The sequence below is a fragment of the Herpailurus yagouaroundi genome, unplaced genomic scaffold (genome assembly GCF_014898765.1).
Source record: "Herpailurus yagouaroundi ecotype Mexico unplaced genomic scaffold, PumYag 186, whole genome shotgun sequence".
In the NCBI taxonomy this organism is placed as follows: Eukaryota; Metazoa; Chordata; class Mammalia; order Carnivora; family Felidae; genus Herpailurus; species Herpailurus yagouaroundi.
The window spans coordinates 9,107,300-9,133,509 of record NW_024412417.1 but is presented as its reverse complement, the minus strand read 5'-3'; the positions used below and the strand labels follow the sequence as shown (position 1 = coordinate 9,133,509).

Here is a 26,210-nt window from a genome sequence, read left to right as displayed (position 1 = left end):
AATATGGAGGCACCCACACACTGACTCATGATTGGGAAGGCTTTTGTGGTTAAACCTGACTTTTTATCCCATACATTATTCTAGGCCAGCTCAGCAGCTGTTTGTTATTTTCACTGAGTCAAATATGGTTGACCTTCTAGGTTCTGAGTGTGGGAAATGTAAGATCTCCAAGGGTACCAGTTAGAGGGTGGTTTAGAAATGTGACATGTAATATGGCATCTCAATATCTTTATAGAAATGAATTGAGACGGGATGAAGGTAAAGTAGAAAGTTAAGGAGAAAGTCTCTGAGGAGGTGGTTTTACAAACCATCATTTAAAACCAAGGGAAATTATTATAAAACATAAGGAAAATGCTGGGTTTTCTATGGGTGTTTGGTTTCTGGAAATCTGTTACTTATATAACTACAGGACCATGTAGAAATTAGTTTATTTTTACAAGTTGTGCCTCTGTATTTGTCAGAGTCTTGGTATAATGGGGGTAGAAGGCAAAGATGATTATCTCTACTCATACACTAGAAAACTGAGTCATGGTAATAAGTCTCTCAACACTGCAAAAGCTTCATCAACAGGGCTCTGGAACTCACCCAGGTCTTCCCACTCTAGAGTGCTCTCAGCATCACCAAACTGCTATTCATCCCAAGTAGCCCAGTTGTTATTCCTTTGGTTCTGAATCTGATAACATTATTAAGTCTGGGAAAACACTGACTAGATCATGCAATTCTTAGGTAGTTACAATAAGTCGATGCTGTTTAAACACATGAACAAGGACCCAGAACCCCTGCCTTTCCTCAAAGGATGGTTCCTGGACATCCTACATCTTAGTCATAAGGGGACTTATGGGAACTTAAGAAAAATGAAGATTCTGGGTCCCAACCCAGATTTACTACATTAGTGTTTCTTAGTATGGGACTCAGGAATCTGTACGTTTAACAGGCTTTACAAGAGATTCTTAATTATATTATTTGAATACCACTGGTCCAGGGTAAGTAAGTGTTTGCAAAAGGCCAAAGTTAAAGAAAGGATCAACACCCCCAACCCCTATTGATGTTGAGTTCAATACACATAAGGGTTAGGGTAGTGTTGAGAAGGAAAAAGTGGCAAATGTTTCATTCAGGAATCATCATGCAAAAATTTGAGAAGGAGCCCTCTTAGCTTTTAATAACTACAAAATAAATACATCTACAGCAGTAAGGGATTCAATGTGGGTTTTTTTTTTCCAGATCTTGCAACAAAACTGCTATTCTTATGCTCATGGGGGATGAGGGGATACCCCTGTACTAATAGCAAATGAAAAGGATCTAGTAGACCATTCTGATGTTAGAATCAATGGCTTTAGGTCTGGTCTTGTTTAAGGGGAAAACTAAGGATTATATTATGGATCATTAAAATTGCTTCTAGGACTGTGGTTTTAGGAAAGAAGCAGACATACAGCAAGGGTAGACAGAATCAATGTGATTTTCTTAATAGCAATGGCTGTCTACGTATCTTGGGAGTGGTAATATTATAAATTATTATCTTTAAAATTTTTTAATGTGTATTTATTTTTGAGAGAGAGAGAGAGAGAGAGAGAGGCAGAGAGAGAGGGGGGCAGAAGATCCGAAGCCAGCTCTGTCAGCACAGAGCCCAATGCGGGGCTCAAACTCATGAACCTTGAGATCATGACCCAAGCTGAAGTCAGACATTCAACCCACTGAGCTGCCCAGGCACCCCATACTATCTTTTTCCATAGAAGGATTACCTTTAAAAGTTATTTCATGTATAGCTTGGACTTTATATTTTATGGCTAAGCTACATGCAATATATTCCTTTTCTAATAGTTTTAATCAAGCTGTTCTTTTAAGTGATCTATGGCTAAAATTAATCAAGTTGGATGAAAATAATGCTACAAACCAGTCTGTTACTCAAAGTAGTATTGTTTTAAAGATTTTTTTTTTTTTTTTTTTTTTTTTTTTTTTTAGCAATCTCTACACCCAATGTGGGGCTAGAACTGAAGATCAAGAGTCACTTGCTTTACTGACTAAGCCAGCCAGGCACCCCCGCAACCCCAAGTAGCATTTTTAAAACTAGGTCTTATGTTCTGAACGCAAAAATCTCTTGCAAACTAATAAATGCAACACAAGGGAGTGAAGGGCTCCTGTGGTAACAGAGTTAAGAGAACCATCAGCCTCTAGCGCTTGATCTCAATTATTCTAATTTTCACTGTTGGAACCGATGTTTAAGTTCTTCAACAGTTGCATAACATTTGAAAAGTCAGTAAAATCACATGCTGGCTTGTAAAAAGCCATCCTAGGTTATTCACTCTATAATAAGTAAGCAAACTGCATACAATTTCTCTTTACAAAATCTCATTTGGGACTTGAATGCAGTACAGAGAACCAGACAACAGGTATTAAGTGAAGCCAGCGAACCTTTTGCTTCCTTTTCCCAAATGGTCGTCTTAGACACAGATGTTTAAACTGTGCTACAGATGTGTAAATCAAGGTAGATGGCTATTTATAAAATTAAAATGCCACTGACCAAAAATGAAATATGTACCATTTTTACCCCACTACCAGCTTGGCAACTAGTTTGGTGAAAATTAACTATACTTGCGTGAAATTTATTACCACTGTGTTCATTAGTACCATTTCTTTTTTACCACTAATATTTTTACCACAAATACACAGTAATGAGATATTGTCAAAGGAGTAAATACTTTCTTTTCCAAAATCATATTTTGAAAAGAATGGATGGGGGGGCCGTGGAGCTCATTTTCTCTTTCTTTTTCTTTGTTCTTAACTTCTGTTTGGATGTAAAATGTTTAATAAATGGAAATCAAATATCCTTTGATGACAAAGAAATTTCCAATATGATCTTATAAACTGTGCTTATGTATCACCAGGACAAAATAATAACTATAGGTATTTCAATGTAAAATTTGATCAAGTGCTCTAAATGATGTATCACTTCTTTTTAAACCAGGTACTGCAAAGGGGCACTTTTTAAAACCAGGTACAGACTATGAATATAAAATATCCCACGTTAGCAATAAACTTTTGTATTTTTTAGTGAGATCTTTTCAAATTAATCTTTCAACACTCATATTGAGAAATCCCAGTTCTTGTCAGTTCTCAAATTTAATGACAGCCTTTTGCATTTGTGATGTTGAGGATTAGAATAAGGTAATGAATTCACACACTCAGCTAATTCAGTTTACCTTCAGTCCACAAAATTAATGCAACTGGATTCCTAGTGGGAAAGCCTTTTAAATTTAAAATTCTATTTTGGATTTCTTAATTTACTACTCAAGGTGTAATGCTAATTACCATTACAACAAAAGATTAAAACAAAGAGAAAAGACTGCTCGACTCTTCCGGGTGGTAAGGACTGTGGTTAAGCAGGGGTGAACACCCTAGCCCTCAGCTGTAAGGCAGGGTTGAAAGGCAGCAACCTCAGTGAACAGCGCCTGGGAAAGGTGTTCTCAGCCAGGCAAGCTGACTACTGCAGCTAGGAGCCACAGGCTGTCTTGATTTCCCTTCATTTTTTCACAGTGCAAGACCATTCCTTCTGTCCCATGTAATTTGCAGCCATTATCATAGATATTAGATGTGGAAAGACTTGGCAGGTCACCTAATTCCCCAGCCCTTCGCACAGAATGCCCCTGTTGAATATTTATGAGGCAGTTGTTAGCTGGTGGAAACCAGCCTATTAGCAATCATGGTCATTTACCACTACCTGGGGGCAAACAACATCAAAAGAGCCTTTAAACAAAACCATAAGTGGAAAAAAAAATAATGAAGGAATGTCATATTCTAGGCATTTGACTAATGGTCAGATAATGAGATTTATTAAAAACTTCCAGAGAAGCTAGATTCCTCTTACGTTTGGGGATCAGTTGAAAAGGCTCTCAACAATACCTGATGGTGGCTCTTTACTTTTGTGTAGGAAAATCTCAAAATAGGCTCTTCCCATGCCAGAGACAGAGCATGCTTCAAAAGCCAACCCGAAGGATTCTTGATTTAGGTACCATAAATTTAATTAATACAAGACAGCACAGTGTATACTTGATTAACATAAGACAACATTCTTAGTATTGCTCTGAACAGTGGGAGTTTTGAGACATTTTAAACTGGCTACCAGGCGGAAATTGGAGAGAGTATCTAGCATTATTTGATATATGGGATATATATATATATATATATATGGGATAATTTAGACACAAATCCAGATAAATCAGGCCCCAAGTGGATTTGTGTGTATGAAGCTGGGTGTGTGTCTTCGATGAATCAGGCTGCACTGATTGCAAAGCCTATGTGAACTAAGAAGCTGCCACTCCTCACTGTTTTCAGCATCACCCCAGGGATGTAAAGACAGCTGAGAAGGAAAACAGGCTTGCAGTCAAACAGAGCTGGGGCGGGTCTGCACTGCACTTCATACAAGTTAGATAGGGGCTCCTAGTGGGTCTTAGCCTCAGTTTCCTCCTCTGTAAAATAGAAATAGCAGTATCTACTCATATGGACATTAAGAAGAGAGGATAAAATAGTGAATGTAATGCATTTAGTACCATGCAGGACATCAATAAATACTGGCCTCCCTTGCCCTTCTGAGCATTCTATAGTTGCATTTATATGTTCATTTCTAGAAGACAGATTATTTAGGCCTACAGCAGAAATTTATTACAGGTAAATTTGCATGGCTGTAAATGCAATCAAATTTTCAAAATATTTCTAACCCACTGAACAGTAGAACAGGTTTTTAAAGTGCCAAGCAATTAAAATTGCTTCCTTCACATACCCTTGAGTTTAATAGCAAACCAACGCAAAATTTAATGTTGGAGAAGAGGCACGCTCATGCATCCTGTTTTCTTCATTTGAAGGAAATGGGAGCCTAGGATCTAACAACTTCCTCTCTCCTGTAGAATTCTCCAAGCTCCTCAAGCTGCTCCTTCCTCTTCAAGAAACACTAAAGAATTTGTAGGTCACTTCCTCTTTTCTTCAATATGGTGGTGATTCATTTAGATATTAAGGATAATTAAGCATCACAACACACTTGATATTTAAATATTAAGAAACACCATTAACCACCATGGATGAAAGTACCATTGACTTTAACCTCGTTCTCAACGTCTTTCTCTCCTAGTTCTTCTTTTAGCCATTAAGTAACTCCCTTAAGGTAGCTCTTCTAGAATTCATTTGATTATTCATAATATTAATAAAATATGCTCACAATGTCCAAAAGCAGTACCCCTCTCTTATTTTATTTTTTAAAATGTTTATTTATTAATTTTGAGAGAAAGAGAGAGAGGCAGAGAGAGAAGGAGAGAGAGAGAGAAAAATTCCAAGCAGGCTCCACACTGTCAGCGCGGAGCCCGAGGAGGGGCTCAATCCTACAAACCACGAGATCACAATCTGAGCCAAAATCAAGAGTCAGATGCTCAACCAACTGAGCCACCCAGGCATTCCAGTACCTCTCTTTTAAATGAAAAACAAAAAACAAGAACCAAACAAACAAAAAACACCCTCAAACTATGTTACTATGATCATGCATACCCAATATTAAATACTTAAGTAAAAACAGGAGAAAATGTCAACATTTTGGATATTGCCAACTATTCCAGGAGATAAAATACCTGGGTAGATGACTTATAGATTCAGCTTTTTGAGGTTCTAAATACTTCCTTAGAAATATGGATTATAGAATGAAACATGCGTATAGGTCAGAAAGAGACCCAAAAGAAAGAGGGCATAACTTCAGAGAGGGTCCCAGTGACTTGTAATTGCAGACATATATTGAAAAAATCTGATCCAAATCTTGACCAAGAACATGAGGAAATAAAACCAGAATTAAGTAGGATTTAAAAAAATACAAAATCCAAGAGAAGCCAAGAAATATGGTACTAACAAAAGAATGAATAAAAATCCAAAGCAACAATTTACAAGGAAGGTTGGTGGGTATGTAAAAGAAAGTCTTTGTGCTTATTACCTGGCATGGTTTTTCTTTGGTGCGTGTGCACACGTACGCGCGCGCGTGCGCACACACACACACAAACACACACACACCCCGCGTAGTAAGGAAAAGCAAAAAAGAATGACTAGTTCCTTTACAAGGTGCATAAACACATTCTCAGGCAAAATTAAACTCTTTAGTTCCAGGACAGTGAAAAAGCACACACTTTGTAAATGTCCCTGAGGGCCTGTGACCCAAGGCACAGGGAAGCACATACCACGATATGAATGGCGTCTTACGCACCTCTGTAATTGTCAACAGATGTGGCATGCCAACAGACTAGAAACAGTTGCCACTTAACACATGCTTTTTGGTGACTGATAGGATGGAAGTCTTAGAAAAATGAAGGTTTGATGAATGAGGCATCCTGCTTAATTGTGCTAAGCTGTTTAGTTCAAATTTTCATAAATAGATTCAACAGAGAAGAAACAGAAAACCTTTTCCTGATTCTCTCAAGAAATAAATAGGGGAGGGCTAGGAAGGAAATGAAAGAGAGAAACACAAGATCACGTTGCTACGGGATACTTAAACTGTATAAATCAGGCATTTGTGTGGTTATATTAACAAAAATTGAAATAAAATTAGTATGAAGACCAGATGTTTAAAAAAATTAGGAAAATATATTCTTTCTCTTCCAAGATATTCTCATCAATTTGCTCCCTACATTTTAGTGATGTTGAATTACCAATCTTTTGAACAATTTAAAATTCACAGCTGACCTTTATTCATGTTTGTTTGATATAGGCAATTCTGTGCTTACCTAAAAGGTAAAGGTTCATGAGTAGACTGCTCCTTTGTTCAAAACACCACTGTTTACACTGAAAGCAATTTTAACTTATGGAAATATATGGGATTTTGATTATGGAGTACTGACAGTATAAAAGGCCTAGTCAGGTAATTCCTCCATTTTCAGGTCAGAAAAGGTGCATACTAAATATACATTTTTGATGCATACTATTTTAATATCACTGTCTGGGATGAGGTTCCTTGCCAATAGAGAATACATAGCTGGTCCATAGCATATAATCTGGAACTTGATTTTGCCCATAAGAGTCAGAGTGCCATCTGTGTCCTTGGCCATGAGCCAGTTGGCTTTTACACCTTCATTCCTATAATCCTCTCATCAACTCTCATCAACCCATAATCAATTTACTTTGGCTGAATAGGAACTATAAAGAAGCCTCAAAATCCCCAGAAGCATCATTTGACATCGAAGAGCTAGTAATGCTATTAATAGTTGACTTTTTTCTTCTTTACTTCCTTATCTAAAGTGTTATTCTATGTTACAGTGAAGTGAGTGGGTGCTTTTCTAAATAAAGCCCTTGAACCAGTAAAGTAGCAAGGTGACTTATAGTGAATGCCAGCAGCTCCATCATTCATTTATGTAACCACAAAGTAAGTGTGCTAAGACCCAAAGGTCAGTGAATATCAATAATACTTGTGCATCTTTTGCAGTGTTTCCTAGGATATTCAAGTATATGCCCAGCCATTCTCTCTACTGGGTCTAAATACATGAGAGCATGTTCATAGCAAGGCCTCTTCAGTTAATTTTGTAAATATAAAGCTATTCCCCAAACCCTGAAACCACTTATTGGAGATCCAATATCTAGAGTGTAATTGACTTTCAAAGACCTTATTGCTTAGCAAATATATTCAACTCTTACAACAGTCCTGTGAAATATTATTGCCCTTATTTCACAAATTAGGAAACTGAAGCTCTGAGAAGTTAAATAACCTGTCCAAAGCACACTTGCTATAAAGCGATGAATCTTGTTCCTCTGTCATGACACTTGCTCCTTCACCACCACGAGGGGTAGATAAGTGGCTAGAACAAGTTAAATGTTAAAGGGGGTCTTTGGGTCTTTGTGATTGTTCTTGCACAGTGTCTTGTTCTTGGGTAACATGCACAGTAAAGTAGCTGTAGAGTGTATTCCTAATAACTGCTAAATTTCCCCACTCCCATAGGTAAGGAGAGACTGTGGGGTGGGGATGGGAGGGGAGAACACTCAGGTATTAGACGATGCAGATGAGACTAGGTGTTTTATTTTTATTTTTTAAATGTTTGCTCATTTTTGAGAGAGACCGACAGACAGAGCGCGAGTGGGGGAGGAGCAGAGAGAGAGGGGGACACAGAATCCGAAGCAGGCTTTAGGCTCTGGCTATCAGCACAGTGCCTGATGTGGGGCTCGAACCCACAAACCATTAGATCATGAACCTGAGCAGAAGTTGGATGCTTAACTGACTGGGCCACACAGGCGGCCAGAGACTAGGTGTTTTAAACTGGGGGTACTTTGTGACTGCTTCTGGGACCTTACTGCTGCTCTTCCTTAGATCCTACGATGGCAGAGGTTTTGTGCATTTTATATTATTTGAATTCAATTATTTGAATGGTGAAAATGAAGGTGGTTACTGTGTTCATTTGCACATTATCCTTCTCTCCATTTTAAGGACTATACATCTTGACCATGGGGGTGGATATAAGAGCCAGCCCGGGTCACTGTGATCTTCTCAACTGAGTTGAATATAATTAGTTACTCTTCTGTGCATAAGAAGCTATAGAGATATAAAAGGCTTGAGTTGCCTATGGTTATAGGCTAGCCTCTCCAGGGACAGCTGGCTTCAGAGAATGAAGGCACCATGAAAGAAACTGGAATAAGCACAAGAGAGAATATGTGTCCTAACAGCATTCAAATGCTGGAATCCAACAGACCAGATCCAACCCTACCCTTCTTGTGGCTTGCTTGAATTTCCCATTTTTTGTTTCAGGTTGTCCACATTTGATTTCTGTCAGTACTGAAGAAGTCTAGAATAATACAGAAATTTTACTTTAATAACTGAAATAATAATAGTGGATTCTTGAGAATGAACTTTGTGGCAAGCATTTCACTTAGACTGTATTTTTTTTTCAGTATAATCACATGAGGCAGGTATTATTTTTTTTTAAATTTTTTTAACGTTTATTTATTTTTGAGAGAGAGAGACAGAGACAGAGACAGAGCATGAGTGGGGGAGGGGCAGAGAGAGAGGGAGACACAGAATCCGAAGCAGGCTCCAGGCTCTGAGCTGTCAGCACAGAGCCCGACGTGGGGCTCGCACCCACAAACTGTGTGATCATGGGCTGAGCTGAAGTCCAACGCTCAACTGACTGAGCCACCCAGAAGCCCTGAGGCAGGTATTATTCTTCTCATTTTGTTTATGAAGAAATTGAGGCTCCACTAGGTTAAATGACTTTCCTAAGGTTCCACAGCTAAAGAATGGTAGAGCAAGATTTGAATCCATTTCTACTTGGCTCCTAAATACATGCTGTTATTGTCTCATGCTATTTTATACCTTTACATGGTTCTCAGTTCTGGCTGCATTGTGGAATCACCTGGGGAGCTTCTAAAAACAGGTGTGCTCATGCCCCCTCTTTAGGCTTCCAAGTTTGTACAAGGACAGCAGGTACCATTCACACAGAACACAGTGGACTTGTGCTCCGGGAAGTTCGGGGGCCCTGGGGATGAATATGTTCTCAATAAATGATGCTTCCTGGACTTGTGCAACTGATGTGGTACTGCAGCCAGACCAATTAAATCTGAATCTTTGGGAGTGGGGTCCCAGGTTGATATGATTTTAAAAGCCCTCCAGGTGATTTTAAAGTGCAGTCAAGGGTGTGAACCACAACCGTAACCTAAACACAGATTTTGGATTTATATGGGCTATGACTACACTAGCACAAAATGAAAACTTAAAGCTTATGGTGGGGCAATTAAAACTAATATGCCATGTGACTACAATTATTGGGATATCTCAGATAAAATCTTCTGTCAGGAATAGTGAGTGTGAAATCACTGGACAACAGATCTATTTATGTATTGAACTTTGCAGTACAGTGTTGGCTAAAAATATTAAAACAGTGTCTATAAATATCTTCATTCTTAAATATGACATCAACAAAAATTAATAGACTACATCTTCAAAAATGTAGATTTTGTAAAAATGGGTCCAGCAAACATTTTCATATGGGTTTATATTTTCCATAACCGGATAGTTTTGGGTATTGATAAAGGCCATGCCCTTTCTCTACATAAGATTCTTTTCTCTCACCTGCCAGGAGAGTATCTCAATTATTATGACAAGAAAGAAAGAAAGAAAGAAAGAAAGAAAGAAAGAAAGAAAGAAAGAAAGAAAGGAAGGAAGGAAGAGGGAGGGAGAGAGAGAGAAAGAAAAAGAAAGACAGAAAGAAAGAATGAAAGAAAAGAAGGAAGGGGGAATACTAAGGACATTTTTCATAACTTGTCCTAAATAGGCAATAGCTCACTCAGATCTCAAAAGATCCATAACTAATAGATTTTACAGAGCTCAACTATATTTGATTTATGCATTATGAACTGGAAGGACAATTAAGATAGCAAATGTCATATGGTAAAAGAAGGTTTAGTTACCATGAATTATGCAATCTCACACTTTGTTATAAAAACAGGATGATGGGGAGACTTAATTCACTGTTAGAAATCCCCATGAGGGGAATGTATGAGAATATTAGGTTAAGTGGTTGTTGTGTTTTGTTTTTTTTTTTAACTTTAATACTGAGCAAAGGAAGGATCTTAAGCCAAAGTTACCTGAACTAAAGAGTCTATTATATATATCATTGAAATATAACTCATTTCTAGAGTAAAAAGTCTTTATCCAAATCCGAACTCTCTCTTTCTTTTTTAATTTTAGAGAGGGAGAGAGAGAGAGAGAGAGTGAGAGCATGTGCACGAGAGTGAGGGAGGGGCAGAGGGAGAGAGAATCCTAAGCAGGCTCCGTGCTCATTGTGAAGTTGGACACAGAGCTCAGTCCCATGACCCTGGAGTCAAGAGTTGAAATCAAGAGTTGGAGGCTCAACTGACAGCCACCAAGGTGTCCCATTACCCAAATCTCTTGCATTATGGTATTTTTTTCTATTGCTTCCATAATCCCATACTTATTAAAGTAATCAAATTGATAAATATACTTTAGCAGATTTTTTATAAGAAATTGATGAGCTATCACAGTACTCTAAGGCTTATTTGACTCCAAATATATCCAATTACAGTCAGACTTCATTGTTGATACTGAGAATTCCAGTGCAACCAGTGTCGACCACTGTGCAATGTTTCGTGGGACTACTCTATGTCTAACTAGAAGGTTTAATTTGGCAAAACTTCAAACAGCAAAACATAAAAAATAAGTTCAGCTTTAGCAAGAAACTGCTAGAAGACAGGCAGACCAATCTGTTAGGTGTGTGATCTATGAAGGTAGGTTTTGCCTTGTGTCTCTGAAAGGAGGAAGATGTGGGTTAGATGGAACCTACCCAATGGCTGGGATTGAGCTCTATCATGCCTCACTTCTGGCTGTCCTAAATCCTCAGACTGGCATTCAGGTCCCAGCTGGGGTCCTAGGCACCTTTTCAGCTTTAGTTTATTTCCCTATATTAAACTCCAGCCAAACCAGACTATTCATCCTTTCAAGAACCCATTGCATGTTTTAACCTATGCAATTTTGTTTATTTCCATCATTTCATGTGGAATGCACTCCTTCTCTATCCAACAAAACTCTATTTTTTCTTGAGATTCAGGCAAATTGTCACCTCTTCTGTGATGCCCCTCACAATTTAATTCTTCTTTTGCCTGAACTTCTATTGTACTTTGTTCTTCCTGTGTCTAAACCCTCCAGTAACTCCTTGAGGATAGGGAGTGTATCTTATATATGACATTGGGAAAAAATGGACCAATATATTAATTCTGGTTTTTCCACTTAACAGCTCTGTTACTTTGGACAAAGGAGGCCCCTTGAGCCCCAACTGTCTCATCTGAAAATTGGTTACAGAATAATAATGTATACTTCAAAAGATTCTTATAAAATTTTGAGATAATGTATGTAAAACAGCTAGAATAACACTTGAGACATAGCAGACACTCAATACATGTTAAATTCCCTCTTTATTCCTCTTGTCTGAATGTCATATAATATTTATTAGGTATCTCTTGAATGAATGAATGAATGAATGAATGAAATTGTGAAACTGAGTCAGGTCTAAGAAGAAAGAGTACGCAGTAGTATATCCTGAGAATTCAATGATGACACTCAAGGTAATTATTTTAATAAGTCTCATAATCATTCCTATCTGTAACCTCTTTTTTGATTTATAAAGAAAAATTATAGTCATTTAAACATTTTGGAAATTAGTAGTTTTGGGTTTTAAGACAAAAATATGAAAAACGGCAATGATATCACGTTAAGGGTAATTTGTATTGTAGGTTAACAGAAATTTGTATATCTCTAGAGGAATATACATACTAAAGACAAATAATTCTATAATAAACAAACTGCTTTCAGTAATCATGCTGTTACTGGTTGTGTGGTATTGCTATTCTGAAACTACTATGTGTGTGTTGTGGGATAAGGCAAATGAGTGGTTATGTTGTTGCATTAAGAACCAGGAATTTTGGCAAGGGAAAAGGCAATGCAGATATAACATCAGTGAGGTAAGGTACAACTTTGTAATCCTGAGATTTAATTGGAAATATAATATACTTCATAATATACTTTTTCTTAGAGAAAAAATATACATATTTCCTAGTTCTATCCACTGAAATGACCTAGAAACATTGACCACGTCACTAGCAATAAGCACACTTAATGTTCAGACTGTGGCCTCTAAATACCATGACATACTAGAAGAAACTGGGCTCTTTGGAGAAATAGCTAATTCCAGATCTGGGAAGGAAATATACAAGATGGTCTGGGACATTTTGTCACATCGCAAAGCTAGAACACTCAATAACTACAAGAGTCATGTCAAAAGGACTCAGGGACCAGCTTTAAAAGGCTCTCACTCCCCGCGTCGGGCTCTGGGCTGATGGCTCAGAGCCTGGAGCCTGTTTCCGATTCTGTGTCTCCCTCTCTCTCTGCCCCTCGCCCGTTCATGCTCTGTCTCTCTCTGTCCCAAAAATAAATAAACGTTGAAAAAAAAAATTTAAAAGGCTCTCACTGGCCAGAGATAGGATAATTTGAGCATAAAATAAACATACTTACTGCAACAGAATGAAGCACATCTATATTTTTAAATCTAATAGTAAACAGCAATAGCAAAAAATAATCCAATTAGTTATTTTTGGAGGATACTAAGGAACCAACTAGTACATTTTAAAATAGGTAAGTAAAGGGAAAGAATGAAACATTTATCTTACCTTTATTAAATGAAAGTACCTCAGGGTGATCAGACAGTCAATAAGGGGAAAGCTGTTTTTTATAGAATTGTTTCAACTAATAATCAAAATTACTGTTTGCAACCCCAATGAAATAACCTTCAATGACTGTTAACATCAAAAAAAGAGAGGCAAGTATATACTACTCCTGATGGAAGTAAAAAGCAGCACCTAAGAAGTATTCTTGCCAAAAAAAAAAAAAAAAAAAGTAAAGAAAAATCAAACTTGCATCAGATGAAGCCTCTAGCTTCAACCACCAATTCACAGGAAATATATGGGAGAGTGAAAACATGTTAAATGGTTCCATGGGAATGGAATTAGCTAAATCCAGACTATAAAGAAATCCCAAGGGACAAATTACTTGGTTTCTGTAACAAACAAGCAGCAAGAAAGAAGAAAGATGAAGGTAAAACCTATGGATTAAAAAAGGCTTAAGAGATACCAACCACATCAACTGATTACATAGTTTAAACCTTATTGGAATCCTGGTTTAACAAAGAAAACTGTGGAGGGGGGAAACAGTTTGGACACAATTGAAAACATTTGAAATCTGGCCCTATATTTGGTATGATATTAAGAAATGATTGTAAAATATTTTTAGGAGGAATAATAGATTGTAGTTACACACACACACACACACACACACACACACACACACACACACACGAGTCCTTACCTTTTAGAGATACAAATTAAAATATTTACAAATGAAATAATATAAAGGTGGGCATTTGCTTCAAAATAATCTCTGTGTAGGAGAGTGATTGGGGTATGGATGAAATATAATTGCCCACGAATGAAGAATTCCTGAAGTGATGAATACGTGGGGATTCATTAATTATTCTACTTTTGTATCCAATCCACTTGAAATTTTCTGTAATAAATTTTTAAATTCATAATTTAAAATAATCTTGTATGCCAGGCCATTCTGAATTTTACAATCTAACACTTAAAGTAGGGATATACAAAGTTTATGTAGCTGGCAAGGAGGATACATATTTTGAGGTCCTACTTCCTTTGACTCTACTGGCCTTCATATAATTTTAAGGGTTTTTTCCTCAGAAACTTTCAATGTAGCTTTATTTAGTTTTCCATGATGAAGTCTTCCTCCTTATTTTTGTGATTATTAAGTAAACTAACTCATAGTCTTTGCTGGTGAACTCCTAGAGAAAAGGGGTCTCTTCTTATTTTTGTATCCTCCATAATTTATTTATAATATAGCTACCTGTTGAATGAAGTGTTACATAAGAAGTTAATTTGAGTATCTGTTAAGTATTAGGTGAAACTGACAGAAATTCAAATGCATAGGATGGGGAATCCAGAAGAACTAACCTTGAGACCCTGATAGGGGCAATTAGAGAAATGAAATTTTTCTAGGCTACATCGTTGGAAGGCATGGGAAACAACTGAGAGAGAAATTTAAGTCATAGTGTTTTGAGAGTCATTATAATGCAGAAAATGGAGGAATAATTTCATGTTTTCCTCTGATTTTCTACAGCAATTGTCTTTGCAATTCCTCAATCTGCCTTCTCACTCCCAGTCCTCTCACTGAGTCTCCTGCCTGACTGTGATGGGGTATCCACTGGTATGAACTTTATGGACTCCCTTCTAAAACACAGTTCTCGTCAACTCCCTCTTCTGCTGAGGATTTCTGGTGACTTTGCATCAGCTACAAGAGTTTTCCACCCGAAATTTATTCCTCTTCTTCATCTGGCCCAGAGATACTCAACTGTTCTTACCACCCACTGCTCTCCAAGATGAATCCTCTGCTCAGTGATGTTATTCCCCTAACCATTCCCAGTGGGGACACCTGCTTTTGTTCATACTATTTCTGTCACCAGAACTGCCCTTCTCTACCCTTTCTGTCCATTCTGATACTAGATAGTCTTCAATAGCTAACGTAAGTTCTCCTTTTCCAGGTCTTTCCTGTCTCCATCTTATGAGCTCCTACAGTTATTCTGCATGTAGTATTTATCTTGGTGCTATACCAAAAGCTTCCTTTTACTGTGATGTAGCTTTTCTTGTGTTCCTCTTCAAATCGATACATCTAATCAGCAACCATTTGCTGTATATCTATCATGTGCCAGGTAATAGTGAGTATTGTGGGTATATAAGTATGAATGAAATACTCTCTTGGTCCTTGATTCAGTTAAGAAGATAAAATACAAGGTATATTAACTTTAAAGTGAAAATATGCGCTTTAAAAACAGTTCCAGGTAACAACAGAAGAGACTTCATAAAGCAGTGTGTGACTAACTGCCCAATAGTGTAAAAAATGCCCCTACGCTGTAGTCAGTCATACCAGAGGCATGAGCCAGGTCTGCTTTGGTCAAAATACTCAATGACTTCTGTGGAGTTGAAGCAGGTCGACTGCAAGGGGGAAAACTATTATTAGTTATTTTGATGAGCAATTTCCAATAGTGTACTATTGATGTGGATGGTATACATATCTATCTAGCATATAGCAGTCATGGAATATTAAAGCAAGAGCTCTGACTCACTTGAGCTGGAGATAAGAGGCAGCCACCTGCTATAATTTCCTGTGTTACCCTTCTCTCTTTCTAATATTTCTTCTCATTCTTGATTTCTTTGTTGTAGTCTGCCTCTTCTCCTTCCTCTTTCCCTCCCCCACCCCCTACAATATAAACTTTACAAGAGCAGAGACGTACTAAATCTTTTTCATGTCTGTCCTATGTGTCTAGAGCACCTGGTTTACACTTGAGACATACTTGAGGATGGAATGAAACTGCCCACCTGTTTAAATGAAGGCTAGAGTCACAAACCAGAGATTGCTCTTTTCATGTACCCAGTGGGGCGAGGTCTGCTCACCAACCAGGAATGATCTCTCTAGACATTATTGGCAGAGAGCGTTTCTACCACAAAGGAGGAATCTCTTAATCAGGAACAGAAAGCGGCATAGAGATGCAGTGTTGGACTACTCCATATGGGGACTAGGAGACGTACGAGTCCTGGGTTCAGAGGTTGGACCTTCAATTTATTTTACATTACCATTCCTGCTTGTGTCCTGACCTTCTCCTTTCTTGGAACATATTAGAAGAGAGGCCTTTGGAAATGTAGAAATGGAAAGTTTTGTTTAGTTCTGTTTAATGTCATATGAGGTATTAGAAACAAACAAGATGGAAAATATGTGAAATTCTGAGTATTCTGCATATTTGGTACTTCAATATGGAGTCTGAACTTTTTAATCATAAAATGATGAAAGAAATTGTGATTTTAAAAACAATACAATATGTGAAGAAAGAGGAAAGCTCAATGAAGCAAAGCTGTCCCTAAAGTAATCACAGCTTATAGTTATGGCATTAGAGTTTATAAACCTCTTTCACATTATCCTACTCTTTCTACAAATCTAAACCCTACCTACTCAGCATTTGATTCATGGACACTTTGTCGAGGGCCAGGCACTTCTCAGGTACTTGGAACTCTGAGGAATTCACCATCAATCACCTTACGGTGAAAAGAGTAAACACCGCAAGGAGAAGGCATTATGGGGGCATACCCAAGGTACACTTGTCCAGATCAGTAGGAGTAAAGAAGGCTTGTGAGAGGAGAACAAGTTGCTGAACCATAGATGAATAGGAGTTATCTGCTGAAGAAGACAAAACCAACTGGGTCCAATGGCAAGGAAATGGGAGAGCACAGGTGTACCAGGAACTTCGGGGAATGAGATTTGTACAGGGGATTAACAGAAAGGGGTGGGGAGCCATGACACCAGACATGGCTGGTGTGGTGGCCGCACACCAGAGAGTGGAACAAGAAACACCTTGAATTCCATGCTAGGTAAAGATTATACTCTGAAGACAACGGGGAGATGTTGAAAGATTTTAAGCAAGAAGCAGAGACAAACAGATATTGCAGCTTTTCTTAGTTGCTTACCAGAGGAAATCCTCATCTTCTTCCTAAGGAATCCCAATTTTTCTTGTATATTAGGAGGCTACATTTTCAGTGGTGACTGGGCCCCACTCTAGGCCCAGAAAGTAAAATTTGATCAAAATAAACCAGTGTTGGTAATTCCACTCCATCGCCTCTGCCTAATTTAGCCACAGGCATGTTTTACAATTTTGGCCAATGAGACTATGGAAAAAATCTGCTTTGTGGCTTCTGGGTGAAATTGCCTCACGATTAAAAAGAGATATCCATTATGGACATTCTCTCTTCCACTGTTGCACAGTGTGTGAGAATTTGTTGCTTAGAACAACTGCAGCTATCTTGGGAACATGGGGTGGGGGGGCTAGTCTGAAGACAAAAGTCAACATGCTGAGGATGGCAAAGTGGAAAGATGTAAAGAACCAAGGTCCTTGATGTGGTAGTAGACTAAATCAAGTATTGTGCAACTACTCATTCCCGAGCTCTTTTTAAGTGAATTTAAAATTCGCTTTTCTTCTGTTTGATTTTTCAAGGAAAAGCAACCCAACTAATAGATTGATTTTCAATTTAGAATGTTCATTTTGGAAGCAGTGAGCCAATTAGATGGAAGGGGTCTAAGAACGCAGCCTGGGGTGTTAGTAGGAAGCTGCCATAGGAAAATCAGTGAATACTGATGAGACAGGTCTGTGTGGTGGAGAGAAGTGAACAGGTTTAAGAAATAAATGAAATTCAGAGTAAGTGGGACTTGGAGACCATTCTGTTGTATGTAATGGATGATGACTCTGTGGTTTCTGGATGGTGGTGCCAGTCAGTGAGATAGGGGACAGAGGAGGAGGAGTACATATTGTGGCTTGGTGGTTACCATACTTGTTTTGCATATAAGATAACCAAGTCTCACTCAATAGAATGTATAGTTTGTGAGAGCACAGATCTTATCTATCTTCTTTACTACTGATTCCCTAGTGCCATACAGTAGATAACTAGTAAGAATGCTTGATAATAAATGAGTACAGACATACAGATGGCCAATGGATACAAAAAGATGCCCAGCATCACTAATCATCAGGGAAAAGCACATCAAAACCACAATGAGACATCACCTTACACCTTTCAGAATGGCAAGTATTAAAAGGACAAGAAATAACAAGTGTTGAGGAGGATATGGGGGAAAAAGTGTGGATGAGGATGTGCACTTTTGGTGAGAATGTAAATTGGTGCAACCACTGTGGAAAACAGTACGGAGTTTTCTCAAAAAAGTAAAAATAGAAATATCATATGATCCAGTAACTCTGTTTCTGGGTGTTTACCCAAAGAAAACTAAAACATGAATTCAGAAAGATATATGTACCCTTATGTTTATTGCAGCATTATTTATAATAGTCAAGATATGGATGCAACCTAAGTGCCCATCAATAGGTGAATGGAATAGGAAGATGTGATATATGTATGTGTGTACGTGTATATATGTATACGTGTACATGTGTATATATATGTGTGTATATATGTATGTGTGTGTATATATATGTATATACATGAATGTAATATTATACAGCCACAAAAAAGAATGAGATATTGCCGTTCATAACAACATGTATGAACCTAGAGGGTATTAGGCTAAATGAAATAAATCAGATAAAAAAAGACAAATATCATATGGTTTCATTTATATGTGAAATCTAGAAAACAAAGCAAATGAAGAAACAAAGCAGAAACAGACCTATAAATACAGAGAACAAATGTAGTTGCCAGAGGGAAGGGCGCTGGAGGGATGCGCAAAATGAGTGAAGGGGAGTGGGAGGAACAGGCTTCCAGTTATGGAATGAGTAAATCATGGAGATGAAAGGCAAAGCATAGGAAATATAGTCAATGGTATTGTAATAGGATTGTATGGTGACAGATTGTGGTGGTAGCTACATTGTGGTGAGTACAGCATAACATATAGACTTGTTAAATCACTATGTTGTGCACCTAAAACCAATGCAACATGTGTCAGCTATACTTCAATTTAAAAAATGTAAAGAAAAAAATGAGCATGGCTGAGAAAAATGACATCATTTGCCTAAGATAGCCCTTGCAGTTAGACACTATAAAGCCAGAAAACACACTCACACACTCTAATTCTTTCCAGCGCACTGTCTACCACATGCCAACAATATTAGAAAAAGGTTGACTCAGAGTTTGAAGCAGAGGAAACTCTTATTGGTAGGTATGGAATAGGGTAGGCTCACTCCCTCAGGTCACATTAAGAGAGTATCTAATTTTTTCATTAATGTATATTTCATACACGAGTTTCTAAAGAAAGAAGATGTCTGAGAAGGATGCATGCAAGGACATTTGGAAAACGTGGATTATATCTCATTACTGACATATTCCGAATGAAATAGACTCCTCTTGTTCTAACCTGGAGCTTGTAATTAGAGAATCAGGTAAAAAAAAATTAAGATGGAAAGTCTCTCTGCTCTCTAGAGTTTTTGAATAGAGACTAACCAAAATCTCTCTTAGACCACTCTAAGCCATGCTCTTGTGTTGTGTTTGAAAGAGTCAGAGAACTATTTACCATTAATGTATGAGAATCATTAAAGACTAGAAGATATTATTCAGCATTTCCTTTCAGTCTTTATTCCTTTAAGGGAAATAATCCTAACTGTTGTAGCCTCCCTAATTTATGCCAATCTTCTACTATTTTTTTCTACCTTTATATCTCTTTTCTCAGCATCCTTCATTTTCTCCACAGTCTTAAGATGAGGGACCCGAAGCGTGTTGAGAAAATAATTGTTTCTGTGGTTTTGTTTTCTCCTCTCATGTCAGATTTACTAGAGTTTAAATGTTTCCCAAAATTAAGCTAAGAACTACAGAAGAAGAAAAGTAGAAACCATTGACTTTAACTTCAAAGAATTGATCACTGGGTACTCCTAGTAATCCAAGAACAATATTAGTGTGTAATTCAAATGCCAGATTGTGGGACACAAAAGTATTTTGGAAATTTAGAAAAGCAACAGAGTGCCATGGGCTGTTGTGGAAGGATTCATGGATACTGATGAAAACAGAGTGAACCTTAAAGAGCATCTAGGATTTGGAAGGGAAGAATAGGAAGGAGTATAGAAGGAAGTAGCAATGGGAGTACGTTGGAGTGTAAAAATATCTAGAATAGTCAGTTTATGTGGAAAACACATCTAAGATACTTTAAAAAAACAAACTTCCTCCCTCCAAAGCCTTATCTTTATGTTGATAGTTATTATGTCCATTATGGATATCATATAGATGGATGAAGGACAGCATCTCTCTTCTCCAAAGATGAACCTTTCTTTCATCAATCAATCTACTTGGCTTCTATAATTAATGAAAATCATGTTGAATTTTAATTCTGTCTGTGTTCTTAATTAGTATTTCACTATTGAGTACACAAGGAACATGAAAAAAAATGGGGCCCGCCATCAGACTACAGAAATTTGATAGGCATAGGACAGGGTAGGGGCTCAATAAATACTTATTGAGTCAGTGGAGGAAAGAAAAGAAAAAGAGAAAGAAGAAAGATGGTGTTTGGGATATTATTTCTCATTGATTTTTCAAAAGTTAGGTGAGCAGTTATTTAAATCATAATTAATATTTTGAATACCATCTTTAGGTTTCAGTTACTGTAACTTGCCAGGTTTTCATGAATAGAGGGTATACATACAGCTGGCATATTTTTATTTCTTTTTCTGATTAACTATCGTTCTTCATCTTTTTCTAAAATTCCTGAAATTTTCAATAGGTAAAAAGAGACACAATATAAGCAGTTCCATCATTTCTTCCAGAAATAGACCAAATTTGAAATATCAAAAGATAGCTTAATGGTAATAGGGGAAGACAGAAATAATTTGGTTCCATCTTACAGTATTCTGAAGGAAATTAAAAAGAATTCCAGGAAACATTAGCTGCAGTCTAAATGAACCACTGACGTTTTATAAGCCTTCCTGATCCACCGAGGTAGAGAGGGGAGTGGAACAAAGAATGTTAGAAGAAATAAGCAGTCATTTACAATAACAAACTCCTTTCCCCAGGGGTAAAATTTTCTAGAGCAGGAATGAACTGAAATCCTTTGCATAAGTAAGAGCTGAGTAAGACAAACATTTCAGACACTGCCATAGATTTGGAAGGCCATCTCAGCATTCCAGACTCCCCTGTGTTGCTGCACATTGTGGGAAAAGGGCCACCAGCCTTGAAAACAAAGTGGCCTGGTCTCAGGATAACTTTTGCCCTTAAGGGCAGGATAGCCTTGGCTAAGTTATTTAGTCCCTCTGAATCTGATTCTTTAATTGCAAAATAGGGATGACTGTACCTTCCCCTTAGCATGGTTGTATGGATAAAAAAGAGTGTCTACAAAAGCCTCATAGAGTGCCTGATCAGTAACAAGAGCTCAAGAAATTGTAACTTGTATTAATTCTCAAGAAACCATAATGGATCTCAAATTCCCCAATCCACTCCATTAGTTGGTGATCAAATCTGACCTCACATTGGCAAGAGGAAAAGGCCTCCTTACCTTTGTGAAGACAATCAAACCAACCTGTTAATTGCAAACAGAACCATTCTTATGAAACATCTACATGGAAGGAATAAAGCTAGAGCAAATTCTCAATTATCCAGTGCAACGAAAGCAAGGGACCCTGGGAGCAGAGATTTTACAAGTTTCTTTGTTCTACTTCTGGTTTTGGTTTCAGCTCCTCCCCGGCCCTCCACACACCCCCGGTCTCCACTTCAATTCACCCACAGTCTGTCAGTCTTTTCCTCACATTTACCACCCCACAAACTTACTCAGGCTTTCTCAATTTTTGAGAACATCCCTATGAAAAAAGTTAAGCCTTGGGAAAAATCTAAAATTCAAACAAATTATTCCATATAGCTTAAAAGGGCAAATTGCCTTCCCTTAGACCTTGATCATAATTAGAACTGACAGAAATGTGAGGAGTCTCAGATCTGTCCAGATGATGCACAGCCCCATCAATGCAAATGATATTTCAAAATATGGTTAAAATGTACACACGCCATGAAACAGAATCTAGGTCCTGTATTAGAATAAAGGAAAGCTCCTTCTATTTTTAGTTATGAAAGATTATTATAAACCTTCAAACTTAAAATATGCTTTAAAAATATACAATATCTTAAGGATAAGCTTTTTAAAAATCTTAAATCCATGCAGCATGCTATTGGTGAAATCTATTTTGCACCTATGAATGCTCTGTAGCCACAGAAATAGTTCTGGAAACAGTAACGTTAAAACTACTGAATGGCATAATACAAATAGATCCTTTAACGATGTTTTTGATTATGGATATAAGGAGGGAACAACTTCAGTTCATAGATGCTTAATACCATCAATAACCCTTACCCATGGCCAGTCTAGGGCAAATTTGAGAAGCAGTATACGAAGACTGTTTCACGTTCTAGTTCTGTGACCTCTTGAGGCCAACTCCTATTCTGTAAGTTTATCCTTCCCCAGGACTTGTCTTAAAAATATCAACCTGATAAATCACTGATCATGTGAGATTAGTTTATGTCCAAGAGTTTTCATTAAGAAAAAAAGATGAGTAGGAAGTACCCTACCCTCAAAAAATAAAGCTCTACTGGTAAAATTTCAGATTCCATGGTATTTGGGTAGGGAATTATTTGGGTCAGAAAAGATTTCCTAGCACAGAGCTAGAACTAGAAGCATATTAGTAGTAATAATTGCTTTGTACTCGATTTCTCAAATTTTGGTCATGAGATCACCATTTAGATACCTGTTTTAAAAAATAACAACAACAACAAAAAAAAACCCAAACATATTTGTAGGTGTAATCCAGGAATCAGTAAAGCAGAATTTCTGGGAGTGAGGAACTTATAATTTAGAAAAAAAAAATACAAATGAGTATTATTATTCCAAGTCTGGAAGCCATCAGATTATGGACAAAGCTTAGAGTTTCTGTGTATTAACTGGCCTATCAGTATCCGCTGTGGCATGTTTGAATAGCAATTTTATTTTAAATCAGTAGCAGAACCTAAGGAACACCAACTTCATCTTTCGGTCTTACCAGGCACTCCAGCTTGGATCCAGAAGTTAATGTCTGTCCCTTCTCCAGCCCTAAAGACCTGTGTGATGTTGACAGGCTGCAGCAGGCTCATGACCTCCTCCACGATGGTCCTGGCCTTTTCGCTGCCAGTGAATTGCAGCCCAGAGGGTAAGAAGGTTCCCAGATCAGACTCCATCACCAGGCTGTAGTTGGAAATATTTGCCTAAACAAAAGAGAAAAGTGTTTGGTTCGTTATCTGTTGCCTCTGTGCTTTCTCCTTGGGAACTATCAAACAATAATAATCAAATGCTTTATCTCCTCGGCAGTTCTTACCAAAACACACGCTTCTCTGCCTGACCTCGGGTCTGGTCTGCATGTTAGTTAAGTGCTCTGAGATGTACAATTACTCATCTTGGGATTTGCCAAACACAAGTTGACTTGGAAGGATTAAAAAGATATAATGAAAGGAAATATAAGGCTTAATATTGAAGTTACTCAATTATTTCTGCTAGCAATAATAGTCTTTCCACCAATTTTCTTAAATGCCTAGTGTGTACCAGGATACGATTCCTTCTACATGGTAGGTACCTCCAGATAGTGTGAGTCATGCTCAGACAAAAGAGGGTATGCCCTGCGGACCTATTTCTCTGTTTTTCTTTCCTCTAAATGAGTATTTGATCTTATTTTAATTGTGAGTTCTGCTGAAGCTTAAAGGCATCAAACCGACAGGTCTGTCTTGGATTTCTGATGTTGTTATTGTTCCGTTTGTTGAATCCCCAGGGAGGGAGCTAATAGGACAACACATGAAGCACTGCTCTCTCTGGTGTACAACCAGAGCACTTGAAACCCTGGCAACTGTGTCAGGCCACTAGTTTGTAAGCTCTTTCCAAATAAAGTCTGCTAAGAAAGCACACAGTGGTTTCGTGTAGCCTATATTGTCACTGCAAGGGCTTAGAATATAAGATGCTGTCACCAGGTTGCACAACTAAATTGCCACACAGCCCTAAGACTCACAAGTTTAAGGACCTAAAAACTATCCTGACCTTCTGTTTCTCAGGAGCCATTCACTTCTCCAAGACTGGTCTAGTACCAACAACTACCTGGTTGAGTTATTCCCACGCTATCCTTGGATGGCACCGCTAACCATTCCTTAATACTCACCCAGTAAAAGTCAATTAATAACATTTGCACAGGGCTTCCAGAGAGGTTTCACATTTGCAATCTCCTTTTATCTGCTTCTATAACCCATAAAGTAGACAAAGCAGCTTTATAAGGTTGATGCTGTTTTACAGAAAAGGAAATGAGGATTATAGAGGTCAAGTGATTTGCTCAACGTCACACGGTTGCAAATGGTAGAGCTGAGTCTGGAATCCTACACTTCCCAGGACTCCACACTGCCATCACTAGCATAGGATGGAGTGATAAGTAAGGCTTGTTCTGAATTAGAATGATTTCTCACTTACATAACAGTCTGAGGGCTGCATGTTTTTTTTTTTTCTAGAACAGATTCCTTTTTACGATGATCTCCTAACTTGCCATGGAAGCGTACTATTGTTACAAGGGCAAGAACAGGAATGGTGGATTCTAAAGGAGGGTCTTGCAGGCAATTATAGGACTGAATGGGGTGGCCCGTGGGATTAGCAACATGCTTTGTTGCTAATGATTGATAAAGTTAACAAAGCAGAAGTCTTCTCACATTTCCACTCTCGTTTCTAGGAGGTTTCTGTCTTCATGGTGATTTTCAGAGAAGGACCTGAGGCACTTATAATCAAATGTGTCATCTCAGCTTTCAGCTGTGGCTACTGCACAACAGCAGCATCATTAGAGTTAATAATACGCACAATATTTGCATTAATGTCTCACATTCAGGGCTTGTTTAGCTAGCATGCTGATGCTAGGTCAGCAAGTTGACATGTTATTTGGCAGTCCTAACCTTCTCCCCTCATATGTCCTGCTACTTCTTACCCCAAACTCTACCCTCTGTAAAAAAGAGAATAGACACATCACAATAATCTGCAAATGAAAACATAATTGGATAATCTTATATGTGAGGGTTCCCATACTGCAGGCAGATCCCATCCTTCCAACAAGAAAATTAGACAGAGTGCTCCTAGTCTTGCACTATTTAGGTTAAAGTGGGGCTAGGCAGCAGTTTGGCTGTGAGACCCAACACTATAGAGCAGCCTGGTGAGGCGACACAGCCCTGGACCCACGCTATTCTATTCCATGCTGGGCTGCCAAGGGGGTCACTGGCTTTCTCTCTCAGTCCCCAAGTCTTGTCATCTTGGCCTCTGGCTTCTCCATCGGTAGGGTGGGAGAAATGCTCTTTTTCAAAGCTTGAATAATGAGCCAGTGCACGTGGAGCTTTGAGCACCTTCAAAGGTAAGACCTTCGTGGATCACAGTGAGAGGGGCTGCGTGAGTTGAACTTGCCAGAGCTCTTCACAAAATGTGCATTAAGAACTTCTTGACCCTCTGATTCGGCTGCAAATGAACAGACGTCCTAGGGACAGGGGCTCCACAGTTTGTGAATGCCCCTGTACAATGTCACAGGATGTTGCTAGGAACATAAGGAAATAATGTATATAATGAAGTTTTTAACGGTATGTGTGGCAGCCAGTTTAGCAGAGAGATAAAAGAGCATGGGCTTTGGAATTACTCAGACTGGGTTCAATTCTCAGATGAATCAGTCATTGGCTGTGTGACTTCATGCCGTCTATGTAACCTCTCAGTTTCTTCCTCTGTGAAATGGGCATGACAATGGCAGCCAGTTCACGGAGTTGTAAGAAAGAGTTCATGGTGAAGCCTGGTGCAGAATTTGCACGTAATAAGGTTGTCCTTACTGGTCTTACTACTAAGCATCTATACTTCTCAAACTTCCAAGGATGGTCTCCCCATAAACCATTCAGTTAGCTGTTACAAAGATGACAGGTGGCATTTTTCAGGGCTGCCTATTACCAGATATTGTAGGAAATGCTTTCCACCTTATGCCAGGTAACTCTCACAACCATTCTGTGAGACAAGCGGTACTGTAGTTCTCATTTCACAGAGGAAGCAATGGAGGTTTAGTAACATTACCTAACTTTTCCAAGGTTAC

General features: G+C 38.2%; 1 protein-coding gene across 8 annotated transcripts in view; it reads right to left on the bottom strand.

Moving 5' to 3' along the window:
- The window catches only part of CPQ (carboxypeptidase Q), a 465,818-nt gene that overhangs the window by 155,567 nt on the left and 284,041 nt on the right, over positions 1–26,210 (bottom strand). For 6 of the 8 annotated variants that reach the window (XM_040494042.1, XM_040494043.1, XM_040494046.1 and 3 more), the window contains exon 7: positions 23,136–23,337. In XM_040494042.1, coding sequence (XP_040349976.1) covers positions 23,136–23,337 — 202 coding nt within the window. Of the gene's footprint in view, positions 1–6,746; positions 6,779–8,733; positions 8,790–23,135; positions 23,338–26,210 lie in introns of those variants that run through there. The other 2 variants (XM_040494049.1, XM_040494047.1) reach the window with 2 other exon arrangements.